Source organism: Dipodomys merriami, unplaced genomic scaffold (assembly GCF_024711535.1).
Source record: "Dipodomys merriami isolate MVZ:Mamm:240054 unplaced genomic scaffold, mDipMer1.0.p SCAF_22, whole genome shotgun sequence".
NCBI lineage: Eukaryota > Metazoa > Chordata > Mammalia > Rodentia > Heteromyidae > Dipodomys > Dipodomys merriami.
In genome coordinates, this window is record NW_027203604.1 from 541,102 (window position 1) to 556,772 (window position 15,671).

The 15,671-nt window shown below is 38.9% G+C and overlaps 1 protein-coding gene across 1 annotated transcript; it reads left to right on the forward strand.

Annotated features, from left to right (window-relative positions):
* Positions 1-12,528: 12,528 nt before the first annotated feature.
* On the forward strand, positions 12,529-15,339 carry Cer1 (cerberus 1, DAN family BMP antagonist). Its single transcript, XM_070033074.1, has 2 exons — positions 12,529-13,035; positions 14,886-15,339. The coding sequence occupies exons 1-2, from the start codon at positions 12,529-12,531 to the stop codon at positions 15,180-15,182; spliced, it is 804 nt and encodes a 267-aa protein (XP_069889175.1). The 3' UTR covers positions 15,183-15,339.
* The last annotated feature ends 332 nt before the right edge of the window (positions 15,340-15,671 follow it).

Here is a 15,671-nt window from a genome sequence, read left to right on the forward strand (position 1 = left end):
ATAAAAAATAAAAAGTTCAGATCCAGCTGCCTATAAGAAACATACCTTTAATGTAAATACACAAATCCATCAAGGCAAAAGAATGGGAAAAATATTCCATTCTAAAGCTTGTCAGAATGGCTAAATCAATAACAGACAGTAGAACTGAGAGCAAAGAAAATAGAAAATGATGTCAAAGACAGAAAAGGTTATTTCACAATATTAAAATACCAATCATTAAAAAAACTTTATAATTCAAAACAGGTTCATCTAATAACAAAGGTTAAAATATGTAGAACAAAAGCTAATAGAACTAAAAGAAGAAACAGACAAATCCATCCTCACAGTTTGAAATGTAAGCAGGCAGAAAAATCAATAAGGATGTGGAAGAGTGGACACTATTAACCAACTTAACACAGTTGAAATTTATAGAACACTTTACTCAAAAATACAGAATGTATTTCCTTTTCAAGTACACGTGACCTATTTAACCAAGGCAGAGTATTCTGTGGAAAGTAAAACAAGTTTCAGTAAGTTTAAAAGGATTCAGGTCATGCAAAATACATTCTTTGATTATAGTGGAATTATTGGAAATCAGTAACAGCATCTTTCTGGAAGATCCCTCCGGGGTTATACATTAAGTCAGAGGTAGGGGACATCCAGACTGAGAGCTGACAAAATCATGTGGTTTGGCCCAGTCAACGCAACTGTAGGTGAGACATGAAATTCCATAAACCTAGCAACTTTTTTCATAACAATATAAATACCAGTACCAGCTAACATCACACTAAGCCTCTCTTATAGAAAAAGTATTTTCATTCTTGCAAATTATATACTTTTTAACAGAAGAGTTATTGGAGAAAGAAAAAAAGAAATTAAAAATATCTTGATCTCAGTCTGGGAAGGTGGCTCAGGGGTAGAGTGCTTGCCTCGCATGCATGAGGCCCTGGGTTCAATTCCTCAGCACCACATAAGCAGAAAAAGTCAGAAGTGGAGCTATGGCTCAAGAGGTAGAGCACTAGCCTTGAGCTAAAGAGCTGAGGGAGAGTGCCCAGGCCCAGAGTTCAGGCCCTATCGCTGACCCCCGTCCCTCCACCACCCCCCCACAAAAAAAAATCTTGATCTCAATAAAAATGAGAGCATAACATAGCAGAATTTGTAAGATGTCATGAAGGCAGTGTTTTCAGGGAATTTGATCACTAAATGCTTAGATTAGAAAGGAACAAAAAGTCTTAATAATCTTACTTCTGCCTTTACAAAAATAAAAATAGAACAAAGCAGAAATATGGAAATAATAAAGATCAGAAAAGAAATCAATGAAATAGAAAACTGAAGAACATTGAGGAAAATAAATAAAAACAAAAATCTATCTTACAGAATATTAAAAATAGGTAAACCCATTAGTTTTAAGAGAGAGGAGGAGGAGACAGATTATTACTATTAGGGGGCATTATTACAGTTTCTTTAGCCATTCTAAGGTCAGAAAGGGAATATCATAAATAGTGTCAATAAATTCAACATTCTAATGTAATAGATGAATTATTTTCAAAACACAACATATAATAGCTTAACCAAAAATAAATAGCTAGGTACTGGTGGTTCAACCTGTAATCTTAGGTACTCAGGAGGCAGAGATCTGCGCTTGAGGTTCAAAGCCAGCCCAGGCAGAAAAGTCTGTGAAACTCTTATTGCCAGTTAACCACCAAAAAAGTCATAAATGGATCTGTGGCTCAAGTGGTAGAGTGTTGGCCTTGAGCAAAAAGCTCAGGGACAGCACCCAGGCCCGAGTTAAGTCTCAGGATAGGCACAAATAACTACGTAAACAAAAAACTTGCAGTTGTGCTGTAACAAATGAAAAAATGAAATATTTACTTTAAAACTTGCTCAGAAGGAAAAATTAGCTCATTGTTGAATTCTAAAAATGTTAAAGAGAAAAATAATGGAACTAATGCCACAAAAACTCATCTGGAGAACCAAAAGAGAAAGGAATAATTTCTAAATCATTGTATAGATCTATAATGCTGTAACTCAGTGGTAGAACACTCACTTGGTATGCACGCAGCTTAGGTTAAGAAAGAAATATTATTCCTTTGTACATGTTGTTGGGTTTGAGTTGATGAAAATTTCTTCGGAATTTTTCTATCTATAGTCTATAGAAATATTGCTATGTAGTTTTACTTTTTTATTACTATCTCTGTGTACTCTGTGTCAGAGTAATATTGAACATATTTTTTCCCTCAAAAGAGATATAATGACAAATAATCCCATGAAAACATGCCCAAATTCATTAGTCACCAGGGAAATGAAAAGTAAACCCACAATGAGAAAACTATCCTGTACTGAATGGTGTGTAGTCTGAAACTGAAATATATCACCATACCAAGTATTGTTAATGACAGAGAGGAACTGGGACATGTCCACACACCTAGTAGATCTCTAAATTGGTATACACTCTTTGGAAAAGATTTTGATGGTTTCCTAAAAATTTAAACATATATCTGCCATATGATCTAGCTATGGCAATTCTAGATATTTATAGAAGAGAAAAGAAATAAAAACTTTCATACATAATATATATGTTACTTATTGAAAAGTCTAGCAGTATAACTTATATAACAGTGACAGAAGCAAATCAGGTATTAACCTAGGAATGAGAGAAGGAAGCTGGAAAGAGCAGAGGGAGAGATTAGAAAGGGACATTTAAGAGTGATAGGTATTTTCAGTATCTTGACTATAATATACATATATGTACATATACCCTGCCTGTCAAATTATACATGTTAAATGTGTAGTTTACTATTTGTCAGTTTTAATCAGCTTCAGAAGTCTATTTAAAGAAAAAAGAATCAGTAAAATCATTTTCACAACATAGTGGAATTTTTCCTAGGAGAAATGAAACTGACACACATGTAGTTCAGGACAATACAACTTTGGAGGAAAACCATATGATTCAAATGTCTAGTGGCAGAAAAATGCTTAATAGAATGTTATATTGCCTCATTAAAATGATAGTTCTTTAATATAATTTGAATTCAAAATAGAATATAAAATACTATGTCTACTATCTTAATAGCTATATTGCCATAGGCAAACTGATGAGAAGAAAATGAAGCGGGTAATAGCTCAGTTCTATCATTTACTAACCATGTGTCATAAATTCCATAAACTTAAGAGTTTTGCATAAAATGAAGATACCAATAGCTTCCTGAAAGAATTAAATGTGAATTGACAAAGGATATGCCCAAGACAAAGAGAGAGAGACAGAGAGCCATAGAGGCAGAGACAGAGAGACAGACAAAAGAGAAAGAGGAGGAGCAGGAGGAGGAGAAGAAGGAGGGAGGAAGAAGGAGGGGGGGAGGAAGGGAGAGAAGGAGGGAACCGAGAAGAGGGAGGAAAGGAGGGGGGGGAAGATGCTAAGCCAACATCTGTAAATGGAAGTGAATATCAGCTTCAAACTTCTTATTTTCACCAGTGCCTGCCTAATCCAGTAGGATTGTGGGTTTTGTTTTTGTTTTTGTACCTGTGCTGGGGCTTGAACTAGGGCCTGGAGCTGTCCCTGAGCTTTTTTTTTTTTTCCCTCAAGGCTAATGCTCTACTAATTGGAGCCATAGCTCTACTTCTGGCTCTTTTGGTAGTTAATCAGAAAACAAAACAAAACAAAAACCAAAAATAAAAACAACAACAAAAAAGAGTCTCGAGGACTTCTTTGCCTAGGATGGCTTCAAACTATGAGGTATAGACCTGTCTCCTGAGTAGGTAGGATTACATGTCAGGACATTTGTGTTGAACATGGAAATGTTCAAGTTTTGGGAGCTGTTCAGATGACTAAGGAAGTCCTTTTTAGAACCCCAGAGCGCTTTGCCCCGGGTCAAGAACCATGACATACAAATCCCATTCTATAGAGAAACAGTAGGTAACTTTTCATATGACAAAAAGAATTGTTTGTTTTGCTAATGGGTTGAACTTGGCTGAGTTATTTTCCAAGCATGGCTTCTTCCTGGAGCTACATTTTTCTAATTTCCCTTTTATATTTCAGCATTTAAAAACACATTTGTTGCATATATTGAGGACTGTGTTTACAAATCGTGCTCCGAATCAACATTCATCTCAAGGGTGCTAAGTGGTGAGAAAAGTGGGAGTCAGGCAGGCTTCAGGGCAGAAAGCTAATTAGCAGAGCGAATCAGCAGGGAAAGGCTTCCAGTAAACCATTTTCTTGTCTCAGCTTTCCTTCTTAGCAGAATCCTTGGGCTCATTTTAGTGACTAGATACAAATAAAAGCTTCTAGGAGTTTCCTATTTGAATCCAATTGAACTTTGGCAAATGTGTCTAAGCCCTCCCCAGCCTCCCAGGAAAACCTGGGCCTGGTATCAGATAAGCAACAGAAGGCCTACTCTTGCCTGGAAAGTTTGTTATGTTTTTGCATTTTATTGTCACAATTTTTATTTTACAGTTTGTCTCATGTCACCTGGTTACTTCGTTCCTGCAACTCGGAGGGAAAAATGTGTAATATTTTAATATTTACGGTACAGACACTTCAAAGATTATGTTTCAGCATAGGTGTTGCCAAAGATAGGCAAGCCAACTTGTATTTATAGAAGGTAGAAAATATAAATCTGTCTAAAAAATCTTCCACGAAATGAAGGTTTTAATATTTCCACAGAGTTGATTCTGGTGCCTACTCTTGGAAAGCCTCAAGGAAGAATTGTCGATACAAGGCGTCATTGTGTAAGGTTTGCTCTGCGCGATTTGCTTTTCCCTAACTTCCCTCTCTCTTGGCAACCTCTCCTCACATTCTGTCCTACATTTGGCCCTGAGTCAGTTGAAAGCTTTGCAAGTGGATTTTCCATTCCCATCTGAATTTCAGCTTAGCTGTGGAACTGTTTTCCATGTGTTTTTAATCATTTGTCCATGTGTTATGAGCTTAGAGGGACAATATGACTCCCTCAAGCTGCCTGCATTATATAAGCAAAAACTGGTGAGGTGGCCAGGAGGGGAACAGTTTTCAGACAGATGCCCCCTGTACTCATTTCTGTTGGTGATACACCACCTCCACTTTCCAACTGGAGTACACCAATTTACAAGCAGTCTGACTACCAGACAGACAGACCGTCCTCTGGCATGAGTTACCTTTCTAAGGAGTGTCATTATCCTTCAGGAGACTTGTCTAGGAACTGTGGCAATATGACAAGTTCAAAGACCCATTTTGAGACTGTAGCCAGACTGAGAAATAAAGAATGGCTTATTCTGAATCCTTCCATATTTGGTGGAAATTTGATTTTAAAAATAGAGTCTAAGCACAGAGCATTAAGGATAAATTCTGTAGGACAAAGAGATACTTCTTAGAAAGTAAAGCATAACAAGGACCTATGTCACAAGTTTCCTTCCACATTTGTAGTAGATTTGGTAAGTTAAAATAACCATTTAGTAACTTCCTCGTTGTGGAGTGAGGGTCAGGGATGAGGAAGAAACAGAAAAATGTCTTTAACAAAATCCAAGTGCTCAGAGTGGGCTGGGGAAACATTGTCTCTGCCCTTTGAAGTATCATCTATCCCTGGTTAGGCAGGCACACCCAACTCAGCCAAGCCCAAGGAAGCACTAAATGGCTAAAAAGAAGCTATATAGCTTCCAGAACCAAAATAAGCTACATCATTATGAATGTAATGGCCCCTTTCTAATAAATCCTCTACTCCTTAGGAGCTGGATCATCTATCTGCTTTTGTAGCTTAGGACTTTGAGATGCTCATAGATTTGGCCCACTCTGGTATCTCTTCCTTTATCCATCCTACTTAGGACCAGTTTTCTCAGAAATGAATGAAATGTTGGCAGAGAGTTCAAGTAACTATTTTTTTAAAGGCAGGGATGGTTCTGGGGCAGAAGATTTAAAGGGGTACCAGAACAAAGGACAGTTTTTACTGGGTAAAATATGATTGATAAGAAAGTAGAAGTAAGATAAGTAGCTTGGCTTAGACAACGTTCTGCAACATTTGACCTGTGAAAGCAGACTAAAGCAGTGATGTGCAGAACCTGAAAGCTTCTGCAGAAGCAACAGACTTTTTTTTTTAAAGAATATGAAACAACCAAGCCTTATAAAAATGTTAAAGGGGGCGGGGCTGGGAAGGCGGCTCAGTGGTAGAGTGCTTGCCTTGCATGCATGAGGCCCTGGGTTCGATTCCTCAGCACCATAGAAGCAGAAAAAGACAGAAGTGGTGTTGTGGCTCAAGTGGTAGAGTGCTAGCCTTGAGCTGAAGAGCTGAGGGACAGCACCCAGGCCCAGAGTTCAGGCCCCATGACCAAAAAATAAATGCCAAAGGAGGCAGCTACAAGTTGGACAAAATGTAAGAGACTACTTGATAAGGCATGTTAGCATGGATGGAATAATTTATTTAGAATAAATTTTTCCCATTTTTGTCATTGTCTGTGGCAGCACTCTATACCTTAGGTATGGGCCCACAGCAGGTAGATAGGTGGGTGTCTCTAGAGTTGAAATTTTACAAGAAGTTGGGAATATTACAGAAAGTTGGAAGTGATGGATTATAAATCCATGCTCCATAGGAAAGAAAATGAAGACCAGAGAACTTTTAGTTACCAAGTAATCAATTAACTCCCTCTTTCATTATGAAACTGGTATTTTTTGAGCATTTACTATGTGAAGATAGTGACTAAGAAAATGATTAAGAAAGATTCAGCTAATACTTTTGCAGACTTTAAAATTTAAAGTGGAGACGAATGTTAAGTGTTTACACATCAACATGATTTCATTTCAATTGTGGCAGTACTATGATACAAATAGAGAATATATATGCATATATGCATATGCATATATATATATATATATATATATATATATATATATTAGGATTTTGAGGACTAAGAATCCAAACAACAAAATGTGGTCATGAGCATGTACAATGTAAGTCTGTTCAGAGTGGGTATGGGTCTTGGTAATGACATGCCAGAATGGAATGGAGTGAGGAGGCCAAATGGAGTGGGGACCATTGGATTTCAGGTAGGGAATAAAATGGGATTGATGGGACATGATCAGTACAGCATAGACAGATCCATCCTGTGGGCCTCAAAGCCATCTAGAATGGTGGTAGATTTGGGGGTGACAAGAAAGGCAGGGCAAGAAGAATTGTTTCTGGCCATGTTTAGGGGCATGGACCTAGTGCCTGAGAGTATATAGTTTACAAGTTGTAGGGCAAACTTAGAAATCTGAATCTAATTCTTCTGACTTTAACTTCAGAGTTAATTCTCCTTATATAACTTAACTCACAGAGCAGCTTTCTCAGAATGAAAAATAATCCAGGCCAATTTGAAGAAGGAACATCACAAAAGGCATCTGGAGTGGATTGGAAGTATAGGGTGAGGAGCAGATGGGTTCATAGGAAGGTGGAGGTTATGGTGAAACCCATCTTATCTTGGTCTACCTCTCCAATTTGCAGGATACCTTTTTGAATTCTTAGTAAGCAGCTGATCAGATGCCTTTTGGCATGGTCTTTGATTTACACAAACTAAAAGATACATTCTCTCCTGAAAAAAAAAACCTATCCAATTACACAAACAGAAACTTTTTCAATGGTGTGGGTGGGTTTTGGATAGAGAACACAACTAGGGATCACTAAAACTATAAACCTAATAATGAAATTCAGGCATCCATCTGTGTTTAACAGAAAATTTTGGTCATTTTGGTCACTTTGGGTAATAGTTTGAAAGACTGGTTAACAGAAATCAATGACAGGAATTAATGATGAGGGTGGGCACCATGCAGGAGTAGACAGATTTTGGTGGGGGAGAGAGAGTTAGTGATCAGAGGAAGACCTGCCTTTCATAGGGCAATATTTGTGTGTGTGTGTGTTATTGCAATCTGGTTACTATGTGTACTAAATATGTACATACAAATAGAGAAATTTATTGCATAATGTCTATGATGCTTCCTTACACTGAACAAATGTTTTTGGAACAAATTTGGCACAAACACAGTGTCCATACAGTGTCTTTGGTATTGGAACTTCTTGAAAGTTTATGATTAGCATAGACATTTATCTGGCTACCTAATTCCTTGCATAATTCTTCTTGAATAAAGTAGACTCTCACTACAGATTGCACAATTTACAGTCCTGGACAATGATGCCTTCATTATCCCCAGAACCTAGCATAGAGTTGGGTTTCAAATGCATGACAAATAAATGAATGAATGGATAGGTGGATAGATGGACAAAGAAATGAATAAGTGACTGGAGGGTCCTTAGAAAGCTAAAGATTGACCTCCCTTACGACCCAGTCATACCACTTCTAGGCATCTACCCTGAACAACAGGAACCAATATACAAGGACACGTGCACCTCCATGTTTATTGCAGCACTGTTCGCAATAGCTAGGATATGGAAACAACCTAGATGCCCCACCACAGATGAATGGATCCAAAAATTGTGGTATCTATACACAATGGAATATTATGCAGCCATTAGAAATGACAAAATAATGGCATTTGCAGGGAAATGGATGGAGCTAGAAGGAATCATGTTGAGCGAGGTAAGACAAGAACGAAGAGACAAACAGTACATGGTCTCCCTGATAAGTGGATGCTAAATCAAAAATGTTAGGTGATATGACAAAACTAACAGGACTTAAGAAACAAAGAACTCCCACTCATCTGGTTGAACCACTACCAAATATCCCCATGCTGCTGATCACATATATGGTATATAACATGTGAGCACCGTTATATATTACAGACTGTGATAGACAATTTGCTCCAGGAAAGTTAGAATGAATTTGACTTTAAATGAGCATCATTATTCCACAATACTGTGAATTTCCAGAAATTATGTAATCACTTAATCACAATCAAAAAAAAAAAAAAAAAGAACCTCGGGGAAGGGAGGGAGGGAGGGGATGGTAGGGGGAAAACAATGGAGGGGGTAACAATGTTCAAGAGGAAGTATACTCATTACCTCACTCAAGTAACTGTAACCCTCTGTATAGTATCTGTACAATAAAAAAATTTTTAAAAAAGAAATGAATAAGTGAATCTAGGGAATGAGACTCTTCCTAACTCTTTCTATAGAAAGGGCCTTGATCAGGGATGATCAAGGTGATCAGGGTAGATGCTAGCAGGAAGAACTCTCTTTTTGGTTGTTTTATTTTACTTTTAGTACCAGTGTTAGGGCTTGAACTAGGGTCCTGGATGCTGTTCCTGAGCTTTTTTTTTTTCCCACTTGAACATGGGCTTTTTTTTCCCCATAAGTTTTATTAGAGATAAGTCCTCAGATCATGGCCTCCAGTAGTGAGCCACTGTAACTGCCTAATTATTCTATGGCTTAAATATGTTCTTTAAGCTAAATTACTGATAAAATAGTTTAAGAACGAAGCCACTTAACCATGCCTCTTTTCTTGTCCTTTGAAAAACAAGAGGAAAGGTTTTGCTTTGTTTTGAGATTTTCAAAATCATCAAAACTCTCAGCAAAGTATTTTGTAAAGGGAAGTAGTTATGAAGCAATTGTGTGCAATCATTCACAAATCTATCAACCTTGACTCGCCAGCTGTTAGGTGTGCTTTTCGACTCTCATGCCCTATCCTGCTTCAAAACACTGCCTCTCACCTTTTGTTGATTTGAGAGTGGTGTTGGTGGGGCAGGGAAGTCAGCCTCTTTGCTTCCCTCAAAAAGCAGCAGATGCCTGTCTTCCCAGCTTCCTGCTCACTCTGTAAAAAAAAAAAAAAAAGGAAAACACAGTCTTCTCACAGACACCAAGATACACATCCTTGACAGGTCTCTCTGAGTTTCTCTCTCTCTATTTTGTAAAAGTCCCACCAGTACAGTGAGCATTTTATTTAGGTATCTTTGTGACACCTTGAGGACATCTCAGTGTCTCTGACAACCAGGTCAACTTGAAAGCAGTTAGCTCATACGAAGCTTGTGTTTTCCCTCGCAGTAATTGAAGGCTGAGGCTGGCTGCTCTTGCTCCAGCCTCCACACATGCTTGAGGTTGGATCAGGAAAGTGGATATAGCCTTTCACTCCTGTAAGCTCAGCCATATGTCTCATCGTAGCATTTGGCACAAAGTACACAAACAATTTGTGGTGATCTCTCTTCACGACAACTTCCTGCTGTGTCTGGAGGTCTCCTCCACATCTGCTTCCATTTGGTTTGTCCCAATTGGGAAAGCAACTAAATGCCCTTGCACTTGCTAGATAGTGCTTGAACTATGTCCCCATATACTTTTGCTTTAGTTATTTTTCAAACAGTGCCTTACACTTTTTGCCTGGACTACAACTTTCCCACTTATATTTCCTATAAAGCTGGGCTTACAAATGTGAAAACACCATGCCAGGCTTGTTTTTTTTTGAGAGGATCTCACTGGTTTGTGTTTTGCATGGGTTGGTATCAAATATTTATGGTCCTGATAAATATCACATATGTAGGTTTAGAAGTAGTGAGAGAACAAAATACCAGAGAAAGTGTCATCCATTCTAGTTGTAAGAGACTAGAGCTGATGGCAGGCTTATGTTGCATAGTTCTCATTAGAGAAAGCTTTCACTGACAGTTTTACCCTTCAGGATATTTTTCTCAGTAAGAATTGCGAACAAGCCAGGTGCCAGTGTTTCATGCTTCTAATCCTAGCTACTCAGGAAGCTGAGACCTGAGAATCATAATTTAAAGCCAGTCTGGGAAGGAAAGTATATGAGACTCATCTCAAATTAACTACCAAAAAGCTAGAAGTGGAGCTATGATTCAAATGGCAGAGTGCTAGCCTTGAGTAAAATAAAAGGTTTAAACCCTGAGTTTAAAACCACAGGACCAGGGGCTGGGAAGATGGCTCAGTGGTAAACTGCTTGCCTTGCATGCCTGAGGCCCTGGGTTCGATTCCTTAGCATCACATAAGCAAAAAGAAAAAAGCCGGAAGTGGCGCTGTGGCTCAAGTAGTAGAGCACTAGCCTTGAGCTGAAGAGCTGAGGGACAGCGCCCAGGCCCAGAGTTCAGGCCCTACGACCTGACCAAAAAAAACAATAAAACAAAAAAACCCCACAGGACCAGGACATAAAAAAGAGAAAGAAAAAGAAAAAAAGTAAAAGTGAAAAATGGCAATAATTATTATGTTTATTTAGCATGAAACAGAAGTACCTTAAAGTAATTTCAACTTAGGTCTTCTGAATATTTGCAACTAAAATGTATGTCTTCTCATAGAATTCTGATAAAAATGATGATTGATTTAAAAATAGTTCATCATTGTCAATAAAGGCTTACAAAGGCATACTAACTTAACACTTTATGTCACAGAAAGAAATCGGGTGGAAGAATACATTCCAATGAACTACTTCTTGAATAGAAAGTTTAAGGATTCCAGGATTGTTTGTATTATAGAAAGGCAATGAAACGGATATGATGAGAATGATAGAAATAAATACAGCATTGCTTACTAGTGTGAAGACTGTTGGAATGCCGTGATGGATTGGATTGGATCACATTCTTGGGTTTTAGTTTTATAGATACATTTCTCATATCTGGGCGGAACACTTGCGTTAGTCTCAATCTTTATTTAATCTCATCATCAATAACTACAAAATAAAGGAGGAGAATGTGGATTCAGTCAGGAAAGGGACTGGACTTCTAGCTTCATGCTTGAAGCTACCAAACCTGGTTCTCAGAATCCACGTTCTCAAGTCTAGCTCTGTTTAAAGCAAGAAAACAACTTGATAAAGTAGCTTATAGGGGACATTTCCCTATCTTTCCTGAAGCTGATGAGCTACCAGCCTACAATATTTAGGATCCTGTTGAGGAATTTGTAAACAATTGAGTTTACTGAGGACTAATCAGTTGTGAAATTTAGCACCCAGTATTTGAGTCTTAATGTGAGAGGATTAACAGGGGAATTGCCAGTTCCATGTGTGGAAAAGGAAAATGTACTCTGTTATCGGCAACAGCCCCAATCCACATGCAAACAAGAAACAATAAGTTTCTGGCTCAACAATTCCTTCTGTTTCTTCCTTTCTGTACCATTTATGTAGTTCTTTAGTGGTGTGTGTGTGTGTGTGTGTGTGTGTGTGTGTGAGTGTGTGTGTGTGTTTGTGTGTGTGTGTGTGTGTGTGTGTGTCGTAAAGCATGTGGTTTTGCTAAAAGTGTGGTCTTAATTTTTATCTGATAAGCTTCCTTCTGTCATTAAAACATACCATGTCTATTCTATCCTAGCTGGATACAGATGCGCAGCAAATGTTTCTCCTTCTGATAACAATGATGGGAAATCCAGGCAAGGAATGAGTTGTTTTTGTTAACATAGCTCCTTAAATCTCAGACAACAGCTAAGCTGTCAGCTAATTGCCCTTCTGTGTCCCAGGCTTTCACTGGGGCCTTCCAAAACACACAAAAGCCAAGTGAAGGCAGGACATCATTAGCACTACATAATTCAAACAAACACTCCATGTGTTTACTCTGCCTGGCTGCTGACCACCTGCCTTGCCATTCCTCCTCCGGCAGGTATCTATATATACAATGTCCTGTTCCTAAGTCCTGCAGAGTCATCCTCTCCATCTGTGAATTGAACCCTTGACAGCATGCATCTCCTCCTACTCCAGCTGCTTGTGCTTTTGCCTTTAGGGAAGGGCAGCCTTGGCCGGGATGACAGACGAAGTCAGAGTTCTCTTTCCCTTGTGCTCCTGGAAAGGAGTCGCAGGGAGCTCCCTTTGCACAATCAAGAGGATGCTGAGGACAAGCCAGATCTATTTGTGGCAATGCCACACCTGATAGGCACCAGCCTGGCAGGGGAAGAGCAAAAGCAGAGAGAGAAGATGCTATCCAAGTTTGGAAAGTTGTGGAAGAAGCCTGAGAGAGTGCTGCACCCTACCAGGGAACTGGAAAGAGAACGCTTCCCACCCAGGATCCAGGACCTCCCTCAGCCAATGGATGGAATGAAAATGGAGAAATCTCCTCTTAGGGAAGAAGCCAAGAAATTCTGGCGCCACTTCATGCTCAGAAAGGGCCCGGCTTCCCAGGGTGTCATCTTACCCATCAAAAGCCATGAGGTACACCGGGAGACGTGTAGGACAGTACCCTTCAGCCAGGTATGTGTGTCCAAGGGGAGAGCACACCAGGGTCTGTGGGAGCGGGGAAAGCTGGGACAGATGGAGGGGACCGAGAGAGGTTAATAGGAGCCTGAGTCTAATCCAACGCCAGTTGTGGACCTTGGGCACTCATTACAAAGATTTGGCTGAGTAGGCTGATCTCCCGTAAGTTTCCTTCCTACCTCTCTATTGGTTCTTGCCATGCTAAAAATGGTCAGAATAGTGTGCTGCAGCTGTCAACATCAGAAATCATCATATTGATGGCACAGAGCTTTGTTTTACTTATTTGTCTCTAGTGGAACTGATCTCTCCATAGAGGCCAGGCTGTATTTAGTTAGGGAACTGAGAATGTACAGCAACCTCCAGAATTTCTGGGCAGCCACATTTCTGCACTCTGAGGATGTAATGATCAGATTAACTCCATCTGTTGGTAAGGCAGGCTATACTGGGCTCCTCCCAGATGTCTTCACATCCCTTTCTGATGGTTTTCATTGCCCGTAACGACTTCACAGATTAATAAAATTCTTCTTCTCTAGTAGTTATCAAATCTATTCAACTTTTAAAAAGTTACCCTACAACCACAATGTTGAATTCTCAGGAAAAAGGGTGCTATATAATTTCTAGTCTTACGATCACAACAACAACAAAAACTTTTCTCATAAACTTTCCAAAAAATCTTTTATTATTATTATTTTTATTGTGAAAATACTGTACAGAGGGGTTACAATTACATGGGCAAGATAATGAGTACATTTCTTATCAAGCATTGTAGCCTCCTCCTTTGTTTCCCCTTCCTATCCCTTCCCATCCTCCCCACTAAAAAATCTTAATGTGCAAACACATCTCCCCCTTCATCTGGTTCATCCAGTGTTCTGATTCATGTTGTTTTAGCTGCTTTGTTCTTATCACAATCAATTCTATACTATTCAAACAAAGGGAATTCTACCATCTATTTTTTTTTCTGGTCCTGGCAATCTCCACATTTCAAATGCTATGTTCAAATAGAGAACATGCACCAGGTCCTTAATCATGGAGACACTGAACCAAAAGCAATGCAGAGTAGAGTAAAATTTAACAGCCCAGTAACACTACCCACTTCAGCAGACCTATCATAAGGCAATTGACTGTGCATGGAAGCTAAGTATTCTGCTTGAAAAGGCAGGAATATATAGCAATGGCAAGTCAATCATCAAATAATAATGACTACGCTGTTGGCTCATGTGCAATTAGAGAATTGCTCCTAACAATCAGGCAGTCAAATTTCCTTTGAAATTCTTATTTTGAACTCCCTTTCTGGTTAGATTAATATTAATGTATTTGACCCTGACACATGAAAGTAGCTGTATGTGGTTAAGAGAGAGGCAGTGGCGATGTCATACAGGTACATGATCTGTAGTTCTACCTCATGTGACGTCATAGATTGAGTGCAAAATAAGACAGTATTAAGTTTGTGATGTTCTGGTCTATTCTATCATCAATTGAACAAGTATGTGTGCAGAACCTACTATGTTCAATGCACTGTGAGGAATAGAAAACTAAGACAAGTAAGTAAGAAGAATGACATTAGGATTTTTATAGCTAGTTGTATCCAACAAAACAAAATTTCTTAAACCTTGACATTTACAGTGTAAACCATATTAACTTAGGGATATTGCCTAAAGGCTAATTTAATAATTGACTCCATAAAAAAAAGTTTAGTTGAGATAGCTTTCATGTGCTGCACTGATAGATACGATCACCCGGATATTGCAAAATATATTCCAAGCTGGAAAGCTTTCTGTAGCTTCTGAATCACACTGATTGGGGAAATGTCGCAGAAAATGTAATAGAAATGTGTTTGCTTTTTTTAGACTATCTTCCACGAGGACTGTGAAAAAGTAGTTGTCCAGAACAACCTTTGCTTTGGAAAGTGTGGATCTGTTCATTTTCCTGGAGCTGCCCCACACCCTCATACCTTCTGTTCCCACTGTTCACCCTCCAAATTCACCATGAGGCACTTGCAGCTGAATTGCACTGGCCTGACTCCGGTGGTCAAGGTGGTGATGCAGGTAGAAGAATGCCAGTGCACAGTGAAGACAGAGCATGGACATGGACAGTTCCTACAGGCTGGCTTCCAGGATTCATTTATTCCAGGAGTTTCAACTTAAAATGGTAGCCCACAATTTTGTTTTGAAAAAAGAAAGCTCAGCAGCAAGCTGATGACTGTGTAGTCTGGAAATGTAAAGTGGGTTCATGTCTAAGGGGAAAGCTGATTTAAAAACAAATCGTTTAAATAGGGATACAGGTGGACCCATTGCAACAATGAGACGTACAAGTCGTATGTCAAAAACGAACTTTACAATTTTGGTGGGTGGGGGAGGAGGTTTGGGTGTGTGTGTGTGGGGGAAGAAGGGATGGGAAGGGGAAACAAAGGCGGAAGATACAATGCTTCATAAGAAATGTACTTATTATCTTGCCCATGTAATTGTAACCCCTCTGTACAGTATTTTCAAAATAAAAAAAAGTCAACTGTCAAAAAAAAGTAGCTGTAAGAGTATACTTTAGAGGAAATGGTATTCGTCTAGATATTGATGCACATCTAGAATTTAGTCTTGGCTCTGGTTGTAGATTATTAATAAGCAGGAGAAGCTTTCTCA